The sequence below is a fragment of the Sylvia atricapilla genome, chromosome 27, assembly GCF_009819655.1.
Source record: "Sylvia atricapilla isolate bSylAtr1 chromosome 27, bSylAtr1.pri, whole genome shotgun sequence".
NCBI lineage: Eukaryota > Metazoa > Chordata > Aves > Passeriformes > Sylviidae > Sylvia > Sylvia atricapilla.
The window spans coordinates 2,294,073-2,314,653 of NC_089166.1; the positions used below are offsets into that span (position 1 = coordinate 2,294,073).

Here is a 20,581-nt window from a genome sequence, read left to right on the forward strand (position 1 = left end):
TGAGTGCAGAGCTGACAGCCCTGCACGTGGAGTCATCCTTGTGCATTTGCTGAGGCCACCAGGCTGCAGCACTGACAATGCAGAGACCTGACTGGGAAAAGTTCTTGTTTTTGTAACAGTGCAACAGAACCTCAATGCCCATGGGCAGGACCACACATGAAAGTTGCCATTTGGAAGGATGGATGAGGATGACACTTCCACACAACCTTTTGGGCTTGACATAATGTAGATACAGTAACACTGGTATGTAAGAATGTGCTTTTAATATGCAACTTCTGCTAAATGTCATGGAACAAGAATAACATTATACTGTTATGATATAAGGAACAAGACTGGTACACCAAAAGGTCTTGTTTAAAGGGCACAATACACAGGAAATATTAAACCTCAGCAGGCAAGTGAGAACAGGAACTAGTTACAGCTACATGCACCTGTACAATGCTCTCCCCTGAAATCCCCCAAGTATAAAGCACAGCTACTTCCAGAATCATCTCTGCATCTTCCTAAGACCCACTCAAAAATACTGTATAGCCAAGTCTCCTCAAATATATACAAAGTCATCTAACAGATTTCTTCTTCGGCCTATCAGATGCTCCAGAAATTTTTACCAGATTCGAACAGAAGTAGTCACAAATGCTGGAAGGATAATGATTTTGACCTGTAGCTCCTCCTTTTAGTGCTCTTTTTGGAGCTGTTCCATTGGTGTCAAGGCTGTGTCCCACCAGGTAGCACAGGCAGAGATGTTTTGCAGAAACAAAGCTGCTTAGCTGTCCTATTTTAGAACCCTATGCACTTGTCATGTACACCATAAAAATCTGTTTCATGAGCAGTCATACAGGTGCACTCACAGGTGGTTTTACATTTGTGACTGGGAAAGTGCATAAGCTGTGGATGAGCAGAGTAATACCTGTGACCAGTGCATGACAACCTGGAGTACTGAGAAATGTGATGGATATACAAAACCCTTTCTAGAGCTGGCCTAGTTTTTACTGCCCAACAGGAAAGGTTTTGCAATTAATGCTTCTGTGTGAAGGGAAGCATGTTTTGCTGGCCAGCCAGCCAGCTGAACTTCTGAGTCACTGGCATGGTGTGACCACTCTCCAGAGAACACTTCCCACCCAGCTGAAGGAACTTGTTCCCAACTTCATTCTGAGGTTTTAACTCCAGCCACAAAATTTGTGGCTAGAATTGTGGCCAAACCTTCCATCTTCTCAGTGTCTCAGCACAAAATGCTTTGGAAGTTTGAGGCCCTCTGGGAAACATCACTGTAATAAATGCATTATTTCCAGTCTAAAGATCAATGAAAGACTGGACTGGCTTATTTAGTCTGAGTATTGACTTTAAATGACAGCTGTTATTCAAAATTTGGACTCAGAAAGGCAGTGTCAGCTTGTGACTTTTAGTCTTTACTCATACAGTCTTTATTTATTGCCTTCTAGGTAAGACCTGCAGTTCTGAAGCAAATTAACGTTGTTCCCTTTTCTAATTCACTTATTTACAAAACATTTTTATACAGTCTTTCCCTTAAACATGGTAACAAGCTATGACCTAACCCAGCTGACTGGCACCCAAAATGAATCCTTGTTTAGTTTGTCTAACACAGTTTTCAGCTCATTACAGGCACTCTGAAGATCTTCTTTCACCAGTACAGTGTCAATTAAATGGCCATATTGCTCTTCAATGAATGCTGCTGAATTAATAATTCCTGCTGTTCTTCATCCTGCAGATCAACACAAGATGTTGGTATGAAATTTACAGCATGTCCTTCTGGTTACCAGCATTTTAAAGTATATTAGCACAATGAGTCATTCCTGTGAGAACATGTAACAAAAGCTGCTACATGAAGATATTAAAACTGAGCTCAAGGAGAAGAATGCTGCTGGCAGCTGTTCCAAAAAATGCAAGGAGCCTCAGGGAAGGGGGAAAATATGTTACAGGAGGGGCACAAAATGGTGATACTTCATTTTGTGTAGTTGGAGTTGCTGCCTAACCCAAGACATGGGAACCACACCCCTCAAAACCTGAAAAGGAATGCTGCATACGTACAACACTGTCCCAAGGTTCAGTATTTTTTGAGGGCTCACACAAAAACTTACCATGTGAACTAAGTTCTGTGACCTAAATTTAAATTCAGGTTACCCAAATTAATGACATTATGTACTCTGTTCAGAGTTACAAATCACCAATCTGCAGCTCATCTAGGTTTGATCCTCATAAGACATCCACATACTGTGTTTTGTGTGTACACCATTAAAACACTGGCTGACACTGGTGTGGGTGTCACTTTGGGGGGATCAGAAATAGCTGGCTGCCATTACCATTTGATGGGGCTGCTCATCAGAAATGTAAAATGATTGTTGGTTTATCTGAGTTCAGCAGCAGCTTTGATGATGTACCCAGATCCATATGGAAGACTGGCACTTGGCTTTATGTTACTTTAAAACTTGACTTCGTAAGGATTTAAAAATTCCATTCTGAAGTGCCATCTGAAAGGCTACAGGACCTCCTTAGTGCCCCACTTTAACTCTTGTTATAGAAGAGGAGCTCTTTCATGTAATAGAAGTGCTAGCTCAAATACTTCTTTTGTGTCTAAAATGAAGAGGTTAGAAGCTGGAATACTTACAAGAGGGGATGAGATTTCTTCTGACATGTGAGATTTTAAGACATGTTTTTTCTTTTCTGAAATAAGAGGCTTCACAAAGATAACATAAGGCTTAAACTCAGGAGTCCTCAAGTGCTTTACTGCCTGTGAACAGATGATTTTTGTTATCAGACTTCTTTTTGCTACATCTCAATGGCAGACTCAGACTGGTTTCAGTAGTTCCACTGGTACAGCTGACACACTGTGATGTGAAGTCCTGTGTCCTACACATCAGACCACAGCAAACTTCTGCTCTACAAACAAAGGCTCATGCCAGTGTCCTGCCCAGCATACAGGAGTGCCTAGAGCACAGCCTGAGCAGCACTGTGATTCCAAGGGGCAAGCACATAGCAAAAAATCCTGAGGAAAGTATAAATAACCCCTGACTTCATGGGCAAGTTATGGTTTGCTTTGCCTAAGCAGCCAAACACTACAAGTTTTAAACCTGAAATTCATCTGAGGTAGTACCACAGGCCTTTTCCTAGCCCAGTTACAAAATCTGGATCAAATTTTCATGTATTAACTCAGAGCATGAAGGTATTAAGAGCAGGTCTACTAGCACTGCTTACAATGCTCCTGTCCTGGGGTGATCCATGGTGTTACTGTATTCTGTATCTGCACCCCAAAATTGGTACTGTATCTCAGATCCTACAAATGACAGCCTTGGGTGGGTGTGCTATGGTCAGGGGTGTTAAAATCAGAACCAGAATGAAAAAAACCAACTTTGTTCTAAGTATTCTCTCTAGGACCTGAGCAGGCTGGGACAGGGATGCACATTAGTCCTACAGCAAGGGAGAAGTCCCACAGTGAGGACTCCTAAAGAGACATCCAGTCTGTACTAGCTGGACATGCAGGATGCCTGCCCAAGAGCCCTATTCTCCTCAGACAGCAGTAAATCATATTTCCATTCTTAAAAATAAGCTGCAGAACTTACTTCAGGTACCACATCCACCAAACAAACCTTCTTTTTGGCCATCACAGACCGGATTGCCTCCAGGCTCGTACCGTACAAGTTTTCTTTGTATTCTCCATGTTCCACAAATCTAAAAAGTCAATACATTTTTAAATACCATCTACAAAAAATATTAAGAATATTGAACTTAGAACATTTGATAGCTTTTGAAGTCACAGCAGTCAAAAAGGAAGGAGAGAGGCAGAAAACTGGGGGTGGGTGGGGAGGGATTTAATTTTTTCCACTTTTTTTCCCTTCCTTGCTTAGTAGCAATTCTTCATATATCATGAGTAGCTAATCAACACCACTGACAAAAAGGGGAAGAAAAAAAGATATTTTTCACAGAAAACAGAACAAAGCTAGCAAGGAAATGGGCTGCAATTCTCCCATCTTTTGGGAGACTAGTAAAGATGTGAACTTTGAGGAAACACGCTCAGGCTTACAGAAAGTCTGGTACTACCACAGGTTCACTCCAGCACACACTTTCAAGGAGACTTGTGAATAAAACTTCTTACTCATCATATTAAACAGAGTGAGCAGGCCCAACTAAGTATCTGTTACTTTCACTAAATTCAATTTAAATTGTATCTCAGGATCTTCCTAATAATGTTGCTCCTAAATTGCTTCCAGCTAAATGTTTGAGTTCACTCTAAGAGTTGAGGCTCAATAAAGAGCTTTTTACTTGGAAAGCTGAATCCTTCTAATACACCTTGTCCAACTTGTGACCTGATTTTGGCACTCATGTGACGTAAAACTGAACAAACAATATACTTAAATAGTCAATTATACCAGTATTTTAAAATTAACTCACTTGTTTTGCTGCACATCTGTCTCAAATGATTGCTTAGAAACAAAATTGTATTCCACTCCCTCTCTCTCATGACTTTTCCTTGACCTTGTTGTATCTAGAAGAGAAGGGAAGCAAGACATGGGAGACATATCAGCCTTTGCAAATGTTTTCTATACCTAGTCCCAGTCACATTTTCACAACATTTATTTTTAACTGCACCTGTAATGCTGTTCTCAAGAAAAATCACCCTCTTTTAAACACACCATGTTTTGGCTGACTTTTAAGATACTAGTTTATCACACCAGCTCTCTTTGCTAGTCACATTCCATTTTTTCTTCCTGTATTAAGTTTTTCTTTTAAGAGACCCTGAGAAAATGCAATCTGCTCACTCAGGAAAACACAATTAAAAAAACCACTGAGCTGACAGAATTCTAAAATGCAGATGTGCCAAGTTACATAATGATTTATTCACCCATTAATGGCAAACATAGCATATTACAATGAAAATTTGAAGTACTTCAGAAATATGCACATCATCAATTTGTATTCTGACTATTATCATTAGTGCAGATGGCACAACATTCATCAGACAGCATTTATGGAATAAAGATGCAACAAACACAAGTCAGTAAATTTTACTCACGTGGAACTGCAACACCATACTCCTGGGGGTTCTCTGACACAACTTTCTGCTTGAGCTCACTTAACTTGGCCCCCAAACAACCTAATAAAATAAAATAAAACTGACTGATAGATTCTGTGTGAAATGAAATACTGCAGAAAATAAATACATCAGTTTCACACAAATAGTATGATTCAGGAGTGTGCTTGAAGAAAGCTCTTCATGGGAGAACTCATGACCTGTTCTGCCACATTCTGCTTTGAAGATCATCAGGAACAAATTTAATTCTTTCAACAACTGTTGGACAATCACCTGGCAGATACTAAATCAGAAAATCTGTGATCTCAGCAGTCAGTTCTGTGAGATACCTGTGAATTTTAGGGCATCCTGAGAAACTGGCTTAGCACAAGGCTGATAAGCTGAATAAAAATTGCATGCAGAATCTTGTTAGATAATTCTAACATCTGCCTTTTCATCAATAGTTCTGATGGCCTAAGTAAACACTGGAATAAAATCCAAACAAAAGTGATTCAGAAAAATGAGAAATAGTCCTACATCATTATTTTTAGAAGGACTTGATCAGTTTGATTCTTTGTTCTACTTTTTTTTTTTTAAATGTAATTTAAAAAGGAAGAATGAGTTCTGACAAAACCCACAAAAACATTTTAAAAAACCCACCAGAACCACAAAACCCCACAAACCAAACACCTAAAGAAAGCCTCTGGAAGTGCAGGATAAGGGAAGAGAGAGAAATGTGAAAAATATTTAACCAACTGGGTACCTTACCAATCAAAACCACCAGCCTTTGCTGTTCACCAGGTTGTTGCTGGTATTTAGTGACTTCTTCATATGTCAGGAACTCTTCTCCATCTGCCTGCTCTGCTTGTTTGCCTTCATTCCCATTGTTCTCCTTCTCTTTACGACTTAACCTAAAGCTCCTGCGTAACCCAGCTGTGCAGAAAACAAATTACATTGACAGGGCCCCTCCTCTCCAGATTTTCAAGCTTGTTCAGCTACAAGTTATTGTCTTCAAATGCGAGTTATTCCCACAAATTTTGTTTATAGTCAAATCAGTGTATTTATGCTCAGATTATGGAAGTGTTTGTATATGGGATAGAAAATCTAACACCCATTCTGTAATAAAAATCCCCCTCACCTAACTTGAGCTGCCAAGTATTGGTTAGGTCAAAGTCAGGTAAGGCCTCTTCACAGAGATAATCTAGTTTATGAATGTATGGGAAATTATTTAAATAGTCCAATTTAATAATTTTTAATGTGGAGGTGGGTTTTGGGGGGGGGTGGATTTTATTTGGTGGGGGTGTTTTGTTTTCATTTTGGTTCTGGGTTTTCTGAGGGTTGGGTGTGCTAAGGAAAAGGGTTTTGGTTACTCACCTATGTAGTGTCCATTGAAATATCCTTCACAGTCACAGTCTTCTGTAAATTAAAAACAAGGAAGTGGGAGGAGGTCACAGGAGAAAGGAGAGTGAGAGGGAGGAAGGAAATATCTTAGACAATGTGTGTGATACAAGTCTGGCTCACTGGCAAGGAAAGAGGTTTTATAGCCTGCATTGTTTGCATGTACATAGTCATTGCTCATACCAAAAACACACTTGCCTTGGCTAGTAGTTTATATTTGAAAATATCCTTGACTTTGATATTGAACTAAAGAATTTAATATCCTGGTATTTACAGTTCCCAGAGTTTATGCTTTTCAACATTCATGACATTTGATTTGTGCTGCTGGTAAAAGTATGATACTCAGGCTTAAGTAAAAAACAGAAGACTCCACAAACACAGAGCTCTTTTTTTAAATGAATAACTTTATAAATGACTATGATTATGTAAGAAAATTGCCTCTTCTGATATTTCATAACCATTTGGGATTGAAAAGAGGGGATCAAAAATTACAATGTTGAACCCTAACCCCCTACATTTTGACCAAGTTAAATTATTCATTGCTTATTATTCTTTATTAAAAAAAAATGATGCTTTGGTCATATGTATGTATGTAAAATAACATGTTAAAACCCCCCAACCTGTCCCTCCTCAAATTACAACCAGCCCCAAGGCCCCTAAAAGTGTGCATAATAAATTAATGATACTTAGCTGCCAAAAACCACACTGCAATCCTAAGCCAAATACTGAGTTCTCCCTCTTCCTGAAAAAGGAGTGCCTACTTTGTTAACCTTTAGGCACCTGTGCCCTTGCAGTATTTACACAACTCTACACATTTTGAGGTGGTGGTGTATGGGATAAAACCCAACCACAAGCAAAAATATTTAACAAGTTAAACCTTTAACCAAAGGTGCCAGTCAGGACAGGGCTCTGTTTTTTAATGAACAGTTGCATGCAGGGATGCAATCAAACAATGCCAATGTGTACTCCCAAAATATTCTCCCTACATTAAAATACAAACAGCAAAAACATCAGTCCACAGCTAAGATCAGAGCTGTTTGGTTTCTTTCTGCTCTTTTAGACTCCTGCTTTGACAGCTGCCCATGACTGCTCCACTCTCATTACAGAATATGATTAGTACTTGCATCAAAGTTGATGGAATGCTAATACTTGGAATATGAATATCGACAAGCAACTGTAATGTGGAAAAAAAAATCACAGCATATGGAATACAACAGGAAATACCTGGTGTTTGGAAAGGCAGCTGGTACATGACATATAAACTGCATAAGGCCAACAGAGTTGCTCATAATGAAAATAACACAGAAAAGAGTCCAAATGAACAATGAAGACAAATCACTTAGGATATGGGTGCCCTAAAATATTAAACCCCAATATTTCTTTATTTTTTTAAACATACCAGATACAAAGACTGCATTTAACTTGCAAGTCTTTGAACCTCACTCAGAAACCTACAGAACATGTAAACACATCTCAGAAGAAAAATCTTTTCTCTTAAATCAGAAGCAAACCTGGAAGTTACCAATAATTAAGTCATCAATCTGAATTAGATTATTTTAAATAATAATTCACAAAGATGTCCCAGGAACAATAAATCTACTGTTCCCTTTGGAATCATAGCAAGTATTTTAAAAAATACATTGGTTGTGTATATTCAGACAGAAAGTGAGTTAGGAGAGCACCTACCTTTGTCAGAAGACTGATCATCTATAGTTAGCATGAAAGGCAGAGTTGGGATTATATTAAAAGATGGACAAATAATTGAGAAAATGGAAAGGAAGATTATTCTGGTTTAATTTGCTTAACAGGCTTTTCTATCTTAAAAAAAGTACTGCAATACAATACCCTTATCAACTGATAAAAGAATTTTGGGCTGAAGTGTCGTTATTATAATCAGTTACCAGCTTAATTGTCTCAAAAACATCTGAGATAAAGCTTAAGCAGCACTCCTCATTACATGCCTCCACTCCTAATTTGAGTGTAATGGAAACTAATTTGGAAAAGCTTTATTTAAATCAGTAATGCTATTTTATAACTTGATTGAGCATCTTCCCTCCTTGTAGCACAAGAATACCTGTATTTCATCATGCACCAAGGGCAGAAATTCACTCCTATGACTCAGAAGGGACCATTTCCAGAATCCTTGTCTACACAAGGGTGGCAGTCCCAGCACAATCCTGCCTGCACAGTCACAGTGCCTGTGCTCAAGTACCCAAGAGCAACAGAAACACATTTTGGGATAATCATAACATCTTTTGCTTTCCAGCACTTCCTAGCAATTTCCTCACAAGCAGAGGTTGTGTGAATAATTCAGTGACAGAGAACTCAAGAGCTGTAAACAACAATCACTCTGAAGTCTACTTAAGACCACCCCTGTAACATTAAGCCTGAAATACAAATTGTATTTCTAGCTCCAGTGTTTTTATCCTCCTTAAAGCTACACTTTATTTTCACACAAGTTTAGTTTCATGCATTCATATAAGAATTTGAGAAGTATGCATAAGGTTATTTTTGCAGCTTTCAAGTTTCAAACCAGAGAAAAAGTGTGAACACTAGCAAAATTTAAAGCATCTAAGTATGTAAGGCCTCATGTTCCTGAGAGCAGGAAGAGAGGGACAGCTCTGATTTTTGAAAACCACAGGTAGTAGCAACACTGGATAAAACTCAAATCCTCCCCTGTGGCAGCTTGTGTCCATGCATATCAAGCAGTGGCAGATTGTATACAAAATACCAATCAGTGGTGAAACTCACCCAAACACATCATTATTGAAACAACAGAAAAATACTGAGAACTTAGTATCAATTAAAACATCACTGAAAGAACAGAACAGACTTACATAATGGTTTCTTCAGAGTTCTGGCATTCTGCAGAGTGCCCGTTGTTCTCCTGTAAGTCAGTCGTCTGAATAGAAAATAATTCTATTTTAGATATGTAAACTCAGAATTATAAAGAATTTGTAGCATGTTATACACATAGCATGGAAAATAAGGACTGAAACAGTGTTTCTTCTTAAAAAATTTAAAATGTCTCTGATTCAACTATTTAAAAGGCTTTATTTAAAACTGTGACAGTCTCAGATTGTTACTGGTAAGAAATGAAAAGAAGACTCTAAAACATTTTATGCTTTCATATGTCAGAGCATAGAAATCAATAGTTTATCAATATTTTTTTTTCTATTTCCCTTTTGCCCACATGATCTTTTTTTGCAACATTAAGAAAAGTAGATAACCTGTCCAAAGAGTCAGTGCAGCTATGCATATGTAGAAATTATCCACCTTTTCCCAGATCAATTTGAAGTTTTCTGTTATTTACTAGTAAACAAACCAAGTTACTCAGCTTGTGTGAAAATTTAAGAACAGAGTATCAAATAAAATTTTCCTAAGTGTTAAAATCACAAACCAGATCACAACTCCTATTTGCTCAACACCTCCTGCCAAAACCCCAACACCAAAAGCACAAAAATCCAACCCTCAGGAAACCCCTCGATGTTGGCAATCGAAGCCTCAATTTCTTCCCAAGTGGTTTTTTGCAATATTTGTACCAGACAAAAGATGCTGCTCAGGAATTTATACAGTCATTCAGGGCAAACAGACACTGAAACAATTTTTATATCCCTATGTACATCTTTTTACACGTTTACAATGTCTAAAAAATTGGAAAGACTGCAGTGCAGCAGTGCAGCAGTGCTTTTTGATATATATGCATGTCCAGGGAGAAGGAAACAGCTTTTGAGACAGAATTTGCCTAAGATTTCAAAGGAGCTTTCATGTAGTGGAGCCAAGACCTCAATCAGAAACCTGATGGAAATCATGTAGGCCAGCAAGAGTATCAGACCTGTTCAATTGTTAGACACCTCCCTCTGTAACACCTACAATCCAAAGCAGACATTTACAGTCATTTGCTGCAAGAATCACAAAGTGAGACCAGTGGCTTAAAACAGATTCCTTCTCAAACACAGGAGTTCTGTACTGTAAAGACAAGAACTGAGGGATATTTTTTGCTTTAGAGGGTACGTGTATCTTGCTGTGAAAACAGAGAAACTTCAAGCTCTAGAAGGTATCCCAGTCCAAGCAAAATACTCTCTTAGGAGCCAGAAGAAAGATCAGATATTATATGCATAAATTCAAAATAATTAAAATTATTTGGAAGTACAAGACCCTGAAATACAGTGTCTCCATAAAGCAAGATGGTTAAGAGACTGATATTCCACATTTCATTTCAAACATGTTTGTTTAGCAAGTGCTTTTGTCCTCATGCTACAAAGCATTAAGACAGAATACCCAAATCAAGCTAGGAAGTTTTTTGTATCATTGGAGAAGCTGGAGCTTTTTAGCACTTTCCCCTGAGGAGCTTTATTTACCCTGGCATGACCGTGCCCTTCATTTTCTGTGAGAAAACCCAGCATAAAATCAATATATCAATATAGTGACACAATACACATGTGAAAGAAAAATAAAATCCATAATCACTGCTGACAAACCTCTCTTGGAACTGTTTGGAGGGGATCAAGCCTGCTCTGAGGTTGGTGTCCCCAACACGTTTGGCTTGCCACCACGTGGGATCATCTTGGCTGACAACCTCCAGCACGTGGCGTCGTTTAAAGGGCAGCCCGGCCTCCTGGCAGGGAATGGCTCTGTCTTCCTTGGGGTTATAGCAGAAAAGTGCCCTCATGAACACCTTTAAAACAAAGTTAACATGTCATTTCTGCTTGTTCTAGCTGGAATTTCAAGTATCTGCCTTTAAAAGGCCTTCCCCAATGCTAACATTGCTGACTACATATACGTGTTTTCCCTCCTTCAAGCACTCAAAAATACAGACATCTAGCTGCTTATGCAGAAAAATAAATTAACTTTCCAGGTTTTTTAATATATATATCCACAAAATATATAATATAATATAGATACACAATATACAATATATATTAAATATATATATATATATGTGTGTTTAACATATATTTTATATATCTATATATCTTTCCAGCACATACTCAGTAATTATATATCAGAACTGTGGAACACGAGACTCAAAAGACCAAAGTTCCAAGAAACACAGATCACAATCTACATTAAGTACAAAATGCAATAAAGGAAGGGCTGAACAAAAAATAAAGGAAGAGAGAAACAATAAAAATGTTTAAAAGTGAAAAGGATTTATGGCAAAGTTGCCCAGTTGTAAAGATGGTCCTTAAAATGTTCCTTTAATGCATCAAAATCTTCTATTCAACCTTGGATTTGCTTGGATTTGTATCTTAACACTATTTAACACATAACAGCAGAACCACTTCAGAAAGTGATTTGTGGGCTTCAAGGAAACGCTCAGGAATCAAAAGCAGGGAAGCAGAGAGACAGAGAGGAATCTTATGAGGGACCAGTTGAGCATTAAATTATTGCAGATCAGGTAGGGCAGATGAAGTGGGCTGATGGGGTCACATGGGGAATACAGCTCTGTAGAGAGGTCCATTTTCACTCAAGTGAGTGGCAAAATGCCCAGAGATAATGGACAGATTGCAGCTGCCATGGTGAGAGGAGACAGCAGAACACTAGATTTAATTACATGAACCAAAAAGAAGAGGCAGGATTTCAGAAATGCTATAAAAGAACATGTGCCGAGGTGGAGAGGAGAAGAGTCATGCAAGTAATCCTATTGAACAGAAGGGGACTGCACAAGAAAGCACTCTCCTATCTTTGCAGCTCAATTATGTGTCTGTGGCACTTCCCACTGAACAGCAGGGATGGTGCATTTACAGAGAGGTAAAGATGTGCTCCAGCTCTGCAGCTGCATACCTTGCTGTCTTTGAGACGATCTTCTTCTTTGATGGCTGGAATTATCTTTAATGTTATCGACCCTCGAGACTGAGCCTGAGGAAAACAGAAATGGTTTTTTACTTTGAAAGGATACAATGCAGACTGTTCAAGCTCCAGTTAAGCAACTAGCAGCTGTCTCCTTCTCAGAACTCTAACACGCCAAGCTAATCCACTATTGAACTGCAGTACAAAGAATATCAGGATGTTCCAGGACTCCACAACAGTGTCTTGCTCATCCACAGTAACTACTTGGCTAAAATATATTAAGACCTGAATAAAAATTCCTTAGTTTGCTTTTAGCAATTGCATTAATTTCTGGGCTACAGTTCACAAGGCATTAAATACTTCCTTTAGTAAAGAAGCTTTTAGTAAAACACTTCAATTTTTGCAGACTAATAATTTTAAAGTGCTGCTTTGAAAAATACTGTTGTGTTTTCTCCATATAGTGGCTAACTTGTTAAGAGTGAAATGTAAGCATCTACAAAATAAACACCTACTTTCACTTGAGAAATCTTTTCTAGAAAATTACAATTATTAGTTACAGTAAACTAAAAAGCACTTCTAGATCCTTCAGAAATCGAGAATGAGTTTATCTTATCTCTTTTAGATGCCTTATTTTGCATGAATGAACTGTCGTAGAAAAGCCTGCAATTCTGCACAGATTAAAAAGCAAACACAGACAAACATTTGTAGCTTTTCTAGAAAAAAAATTTGAAGCTTTTCTACATGATTTTTACATCATGAAAAGGAAAGCATTATACTTCAGGCCTTAGCTCACATGGGACATATGTAATTAGAAATTACACAGGACAGATAAACAGCAACCCAAGATCCCCATAAACAAAACTTTACACACTACTTCAAAGTGGTTTTGACACCCCCTCGCCCCCCAAGTTAAAAGCAGTCATTGGCATTACTTGGGATTATTTGAGCTAAATTGAAAATAGGTGATGGAAGTGATCCCAGGCTCCTTACTGTGTCCTTAACTCCACTCCACACCAAGACAAGGGGGAACCAAGCCACAAGAGGGAAATCAGGGATAAACTTTCTACCAAGATCTGTGGGTATTCATGTTAGAGAAGCCTGAAGCAAGGAATTGCTCATGTCACCAGGAATCTGCTGGTAAAGAACAGGCTGACAGCTCTACAAGCTCTACTTGTCCTCTACACAAGGACAAGACTCTCTTCAGCTTCCTAACACACCAGATTATGAATCATCTTCTAGGAACGCATTTATAATTTGCAGTTTGCTTGTCATAAACAAAGCATTAAAGGGAAGTTCTTGACAGAGCAACATGTTAACTTTGTATTTGTATCTTACTTGGTACCAATCCAGTTCGCAGAAGTTTCTGAAGTCAAAAGGAGAAGACTAATCCACTGGGAGAAGAAAAACTCTTAATGCAAAGACAAGCAGGGATTGCATCTTTTAGCTCTATATTTTAAAATCATGGTTAAATGTCATCATCTACTGTTATTACTAGATCACCAAACAGAAAAAGATCTTGAAATGAAAATCAGTGCAGACCAAAATCTGACTTATTTCTTCTGGTCGTTTGTGAAGCACAGTAATACCATTGACTTCTCTTAGTTCATCTCCAACATGGACAAGACCTGAAAAGATGGTAAGGAGATTAAAATAGGTCTGGAGACTGGAAAGCACCACTCCTCTGATGTCCAGCCTAAGTCATTAGCACATACTTCCTCTCCTCCCTCATCCAGACTGATGGATTTAGTACCAAAGCCAAATGCCTTTGTTGGAAATGTGCCTCAGAGCCTCCTGTCTTTATTCCTTATGGCACGTTTTTTCCATGCAGCACAGACTCAAAAGAGAGCAGCACACAGGCAGGCAACTTGGGTCAAGGTTGGGAAAACACTATTTGGATGAGTATTGAGTATGCAAAACCAAAATAATTTCATGAGTGTAACCAAATCTTATGCAGACAGGAGACACTCTGCTGACTATAAAGGCAGGAATTTGGATGTCTGTTAACTGACATCAAAACTCCATACTCACAGAAAGAATGCTAAACTAAATTTTTTAACAAGCCATAAAGAGGCTCTACAAGATTCAGGTTTGTTTACCCAGTTCAATAAGAAACGTTTTACTTGTCATATATATAGCTACTGTTAACTGACATAAAAGAATTTCTCAGCAAAGCAAACAGAAAAATCACATGATATACTGAATAAATTGTGCCACTAAATTAAAGGTAAAGAACATTCTTTGCTTTCTTCTAAAGCTCAAACATACCTCTTCAATCTCTGTTTTCATTTTTTCCTAATAGCCATTTTAATGAAAAGCATGTGTAACTAGATTAGCAGATTACTGATGAAATACAGAAATGCTACGAGCATGCTCAGGAAACTTCAGAGGTTTACAAATGTAGAAATGTGCTACTGCAATCATACCACTGCGATCAGCTGCACCACCCCTCATGATCCTTGCCACAATCACAGCTCCTGTATGTTCATCTCTTCTGATGGTGGCTCCCTGAAATAAAACATACCCCCCACGCCAATAAAATGTAAGAAATTTGCCCTGAATTCAGCAACCAGTGAAATAACTTGTATGCTATTATGTCTTTTAAATTGGAATTAATTTGTTCTATGGATTTCTTCTTTCTCCTTGATGATTTCCACTATTATTCAAGTTTTGCCCATGCCAAGTGATGATGGGAAGGTACATCCACTTTCCTTTCTGCTGACTTTGTTAAGTGTTTACACTTCCTGCATTATTGTGATCATCAAGTCATTCAAGTGTGCAAAACAGCTTATTGTAACAAATTCTTCCTCTTCTGAATCTTTATACAATACAGTCAGCACTTTTATATGTAAAAACAACAAAAGCCAAGTAATTAGATTTTTTTCCCTCCTCCTACCTCTGCTGCCAAGACAAAGCTTTAATCAGGAATTCAGTCACTGCTCTCTTCTACTACTGTGATACACAAAAAGCAGATTTCTTTCCCAATACAGCTGTTTTTCCTTAGGAAATCAATTCTTCCGTTTATACTTGTATAAATTTAGCACTTTGACAATATAATGCTTACATACAAGCATCAAAAATACTCTTACCATACATCACTGACTTTCATGCAAGTGAATACATTAAGTCATTGAATGCTAGCTACAGTATGAAAATAATTAATACCTATCATCAGCATAATTGCTTGAGCATATACAGTTTCTTCACTGTGTTTCCTGTGCTAACTGGCATTATAAACTATGCCCATAAAGCATCTAAATGCAAAATTGTAAAGATGCATTTATGATTTACCCAATTGTTTTTTATGTTACTTTACAAGCTTCAGAATACTCCAAGTTTCTAAAGGCTATTTGATGGCATCTTCAAGTTACTCACAATAATAACACTCTTTGCACTATCAAGTTTTATGACTAGAGATGGGTGATCTAATATGTACCAAAGGTTCTTTATTTTTCACTAGCCGAACAATTTTCACTGATTCCTCATCAAAATCATCATCAAAATTATCAGGTAGAGGTGGAAGAGCTGGGTCAAAGTTCTTCTGTGCTACAGTGTCATGTACTACAAGCATTGCCTGCATAAAGGAAATAAAAAACAGTAATCAAAAGGAGTAATACTACAAATCCCATTCTCATGTTTCCAGTATTACAGCAAAATTAACCTTCCCCTTTCTACCCTCACCATAAAGTCTTCAAAAAAGATTTAGCAATTACCTTCCAAATACTATACACTGGTATATGTCAATATTTAAAATAAATCCAAGCAACAACAAAGCTCAGCCTAAAAAACCTTAAGTGGACTAGGAAAAGCGAGAAGGAATCCTTTTCTCCTTTTCTTTTTGGGTCCCTCAGAAAACAGGAAGGAAGGGAGGAATGGAAGACAACATGGTGCATTATGCTGTCTCCTTTCAATTTCCTTCACATCTTAAAGTCTGTGCAAGAAATCCCAGTGGAACAGAAGTTTGGAGGAGATTTTCCCTTTCTCCTAGGGAGGCTTCTATGTAACTTGTTTGTTACGAAATGTTCTATTACAATTCTGCAAAGGCATTTTGTTATGGTCCCCAATGTGGTTTTTACCCTGAGATGTGGTGTTGACAACAGCTGAAGCAGCTCCTTTTCTTCATTATTCACTGGTGCTGTCTGCAACTCTTCTATTACCTTTAAAATAAAAATTTACAACCTCAAAATTAAAGGAGTCTGCCAAACAAGATTATGTATTTACACTTCTGTGGAGTGTTTGCTAACACCTGCAGAGATCAAAACTGATCCCAGTCCATAGTGCATGAAACCTGAAAGAAACCAAAGTTTCTTCAGCTATTTTTATTAGATAGTGCAGAAGACAGCATTAGGAATCAGAATCATAATCCCTAAATATACATTTTAAGAGTTTTTCCATCAGTAAAATTTCAGGAGCGAGTTCTCAAATTGTGAACTCTATATGGAAGATGTAAAGGATACCCAAAACAACACTCTTGTGCTTGTACTACTGAATAAAAGACTTTAAACCTTTCTGCAATTATTTAGTATTACCTGTGTGAAAGATGCAACATAATTTCCCTTGTTCCCCTGCAAAACCTGGCCACCAAAGTTTGCCCTGGAGTCTTAGGCCTTTTAAACAAAAGATTAGAGAAGTAATAGAGGCACTCCTGCACTGGGCTGATTGGGTGGGAGGAGAGATAAAGCAAGGGAGGGAGGGAGGAGGAAGGGAAAATGGGTTGAGACAAAAGAGATTTCCTTACCCTCTTAAGGGTTCTAAACAGGGAAGCCATGTAGTTCTATAAAAAACTTCTCTGCTGTTCTTTAGATGGAGATTTTGTATGACTTGACAGGTAGCAAGGCTGAAACTTTTGTGGAGGTGGTACAGTGTGTGTGGGAACAGGGAGAGGGGGTGTGCTGCAGGTTAAGGTGGGGGATCTCCTACTTTGAAAAGGGAGATATTCCAGCTCCCAGACCTTCCACTACCCCTTCCTACACTGTGGTAGAGAACAGGTGCATATAAAGAGCCAGCAAATGCAAAGGAAATTTCACTTCACAGGCACATGGCATCGTGTCACACACAAACCTAAGGCACAGCTCTGCTCTGTGACCAGACTGGGGGATGAACTGATTGAGAGCAGCCCTTAGGAGCACGACCTGAGGATCCTGGTAGATGAAACATCAGCTACGTGATGGCAATGTGTGGGTTGCAATGAGAAAGACAACTGTGTCCCAAGCTGCCTGAAGAGCAGCAGGGGCAGCAGGGCAGGGGAGGTGATCCTCTGCCTCCTCCTGCTCTCCTGAGACCCCTCACCTAAAGCAGTGTCCAGCTCCAGAGTGCCCAGTGCAAGACCTGTCCTAGTGCACTCACAGCAGGACCACGAAAATGCTCAGAAGGGCTGGAACACCTCTCCTGTGAGGAAAGGGTAAGACAGATGGGATTCTTCAGCTTGGAGAGGAGAGGGTTTGGGGGAGGCTTTACTGCTGTCATTCAGCACATAAAGGAAGCTTGAAGAGAGAGAAAAGCTCTTTACCAAGGCTTGTAGTGACAGGACACAGGGCAGCAATTTTGAATTGAAAGAGAGCAGATTTAGATTGCATATAAGGAAGAATTTTTTTTATGATGAAGGTGGTGAAATGCTAGAACATCTGCATGGTGAGATGCTGGAAACAAGGCTGCCAAGAGAAGTTTGGGATGCCCAACCATTGGGAATGTTCAAAATCAGGATAAACAGGGCTGTGAGCAATCTGGTCCAGGGAAAGGTGAGCCTGCCCATGGTGGTTAGATGAGATCACCTTTCAAGGTCCCTCCAACCCAAACCATGCTGTGTCAACAGCAAAGCTGCCTGGGTTGTAATGGTTTTAAGTCTGAATATAAGACTGAATGCTCAGCTGGGATAGCCTTTTGTCATGACAGGACTGAATGCTTTTTGCAGCCCCTCCCTTATGAAGATCATTAATAATATCCTTTCCTTCTACCTGAAAGCATCCATCTTCATTAAACATTTAATGACTTGGTATTTTTGAGCTCTCATTTCCTTGATTAATCATGGCCAACAGATTACAGAGACAGTTGGGGAAGATGAGAAATGTGTTCACATGCAGTACAATTGCAAAGCTTTGATCTGTTAGAAAAGCAGGCATAAATAATAGAAAAATTATGAGACAAGAATTTTTACTCACATCTTCAACTAATCCTGCTGCACTATGTAAAACAGGAGTTGGACTCTGTCTTTCATAATGACGGAGCTTTTCATGAATCTGAAAAAAGATTATTCAGGGATATTTCTACAGAGAGATACAAAACTTTCTAAACATACCTACACTGGAATACTTTTATATTTAAGAAACATAATTCATCTGAGATGTGTCAGAAAAATAACCACTCTTAGGGTTATTTTTGTTGTGTTTAGGAATTTTTTAGTTTTCTTTTTGCTCATGGTAGTTTCAGGCAGTCAGAAAATCTGTAAAGAATTTAGGAGCATAAGGGAAAAATGGAAGCCATTTCCCACTACTTTATAGCTATGGGGCACTGTATCTTCTTTTTAGCAAGACGAGTAGAAAAATTTATTTCTGAGCAAGAGATGCTAATTGTCAAATATTATTAATGTTTGTTCTTAAACACACATGCTTTGGTCAATACAGAGTTCTTTAAAAAGTCTGGCAAAGTAAATGATTGATAAATCAAGGGAACAGAGAAAAAGTAAACTGTAAGGAAAATGTACATAAATAAATATAAACTTTTACCTTCATCAGGTAGCTGAGACTCCTTTCACTGAAGACATCCCTAAGGAAACCCATTTCCTCTTTATGATTTGAATCGGGTCTTAGCTGAGATGTCAAAAGGGCCAAAGTTTCATGCAAGCCTAAATTTAGATTCAGGACAGAATAAAAACATTGTACACAGCATTTCTCAAGGGACCTTCTACTGCAGACTTAACAGTCACTACATTTACTTGGGTACCACATTGCTGATCATCAAGTTTGCAGAGAGAACTCATGTTTATCTTGTGTTTATCCACCACTCATTTTGCAACACTCCATAAGTGGCAAACACAGCATCATATCAAGGCAAAAGCTAACAAAGCAATATATAGATTTTTGTAAAAATATCTTTCACGTTTCCCACTTCATGTTGATTACACTTTGTTTCCAGAATCCTTTGTTTCCTTCTCACAAACTCTGACGTTTTAGTGCCACAGCAGACTCTCAAAAAGACTGAATGCCCTCCTTTGTTGCAGCTCTACTTCCCCAGCAACTTTGCCTACAAGTGTTATCCTGCCCTTCCAGCTCTGAGGCACATGTAAGAAGCCAGGTCTGACAGAGGAAGAAAGGACAGGTGGAGATTTCCATTGTGTTGGAATCAAAGCCTGTGGCTTCAGTTTTCTAAGAAGTGTTTACATCACCAATATCCCAACTTTCCACTACACAGGGCCAGACAAATGCCAGATTTCTCCTGGTGAACCACATTGGGGAAGACAAGACCAAAACAAACCATGAAAATTAAAAAAGAATAAAAAAAGGGAGGGGGTTAAAATCTATTCCTGTGGCTAGTCTCTCCATGAACCTTAGAGAGGATCTGGATCCAGAAGACTCAAACTCACTCCTGTTTAACACTAAGCATCATTCAGAATGCATGAGTTGCCCCTGGGCAGCATAATGGAGAAGCCAGTAAAGTAGCCTTGAACAAAGTCACTTCTTTTAAGTTAAAAGGAAGAATATTAACAAAGTTTACCAACCCCTGTTCAGAAAATATTAAGAAGTGACAGGAAGCAGCAGATATATATGGGCTGACCTTTAATAAACACATGTAGAAGGCACTGTTACACTGAGAGGCCCAACTCTACCTACAGAAGCCTTTCAGAATATATTCAGGTCTATCAGAACGTATTCAGGTGCTCTAGGGTTCTCAGGAAACTGTTTCCTGACAAACTTCATTAACTTTCACTTTTTACACTCCACCTCCCTCCTTGTAGGTAATTGCTAAAAAACTCCAGTTGAATTATCCTAATTCTATTACATTCTACTCCAATTAGAATTAATTTTATGTGTGAAGCACCTATAACAAGATTTCAGTCATTGTTGTGCTGAAAGCATGCATTTGAGTTACCTGAATCTTCTGAAAGCACTGGCATGGCTCTTACTCTGGGAGACAAATGTTCAATTTAAACCAACAGGATTGGTTCTTCCTTCTGGACTGTGATTCAGAGGCAGGCCTGAAACGAGCAAACATAATACCTAAGCTCAAGTATGCAAGAAAAATGTCAGGCATGTAAAAATAGGAATTTTTCAAGTCTTCAGTTTAACCTGAATCAAGCAGAATTCTGCAGTTATTGTGCTATTCCAGTAACAAAATGAAAAAGACAAGGTTATGTAATAACCATACTGTATCTTG

At 38.5% G+C, this 20,581-nt stretch overlaps 1 protein-coding gene across 1 annotated transcript; it reads right to left on the reverse strand.

Moving 5' to 3' along the window:
* Nucleotides 1-152: 152 nt before the first annotated feature.
* Nucleotides 153-20,412, reverse strand: MPP3 (MAGUK p55 scaffold protein 3). Its single transcript, XM_066336777.1, is given in 19 exon segments — nt 153-1,696; nt 1,699-1,720; nt 2,624-2,746; nt 3,576-3,684; nt 4,405-4,498; nt 5,027-5,107; nt 5,792-5,956; nt 6,398-6,439; nt 8,108-8,128; nt 9,259-9,323; nt 10,903-11,099; nt 12,209-12,283; nt 13,754-13,839; nt 14,638-14,719; nt 15,648-15,785; nt 16,288-16,368; nt 18,370-18,447; nt 18,934-19,052; nt 20,297-20,412. Coding segments are annotated over 19 exon segments (1,758 nt in total). The 5' UTR covers nt 20,322-20,412; the 3' UTR covers nt 153-1,541.
* Nucleotides 20,413-20,581: the final 169 nt, after the last annotated feature.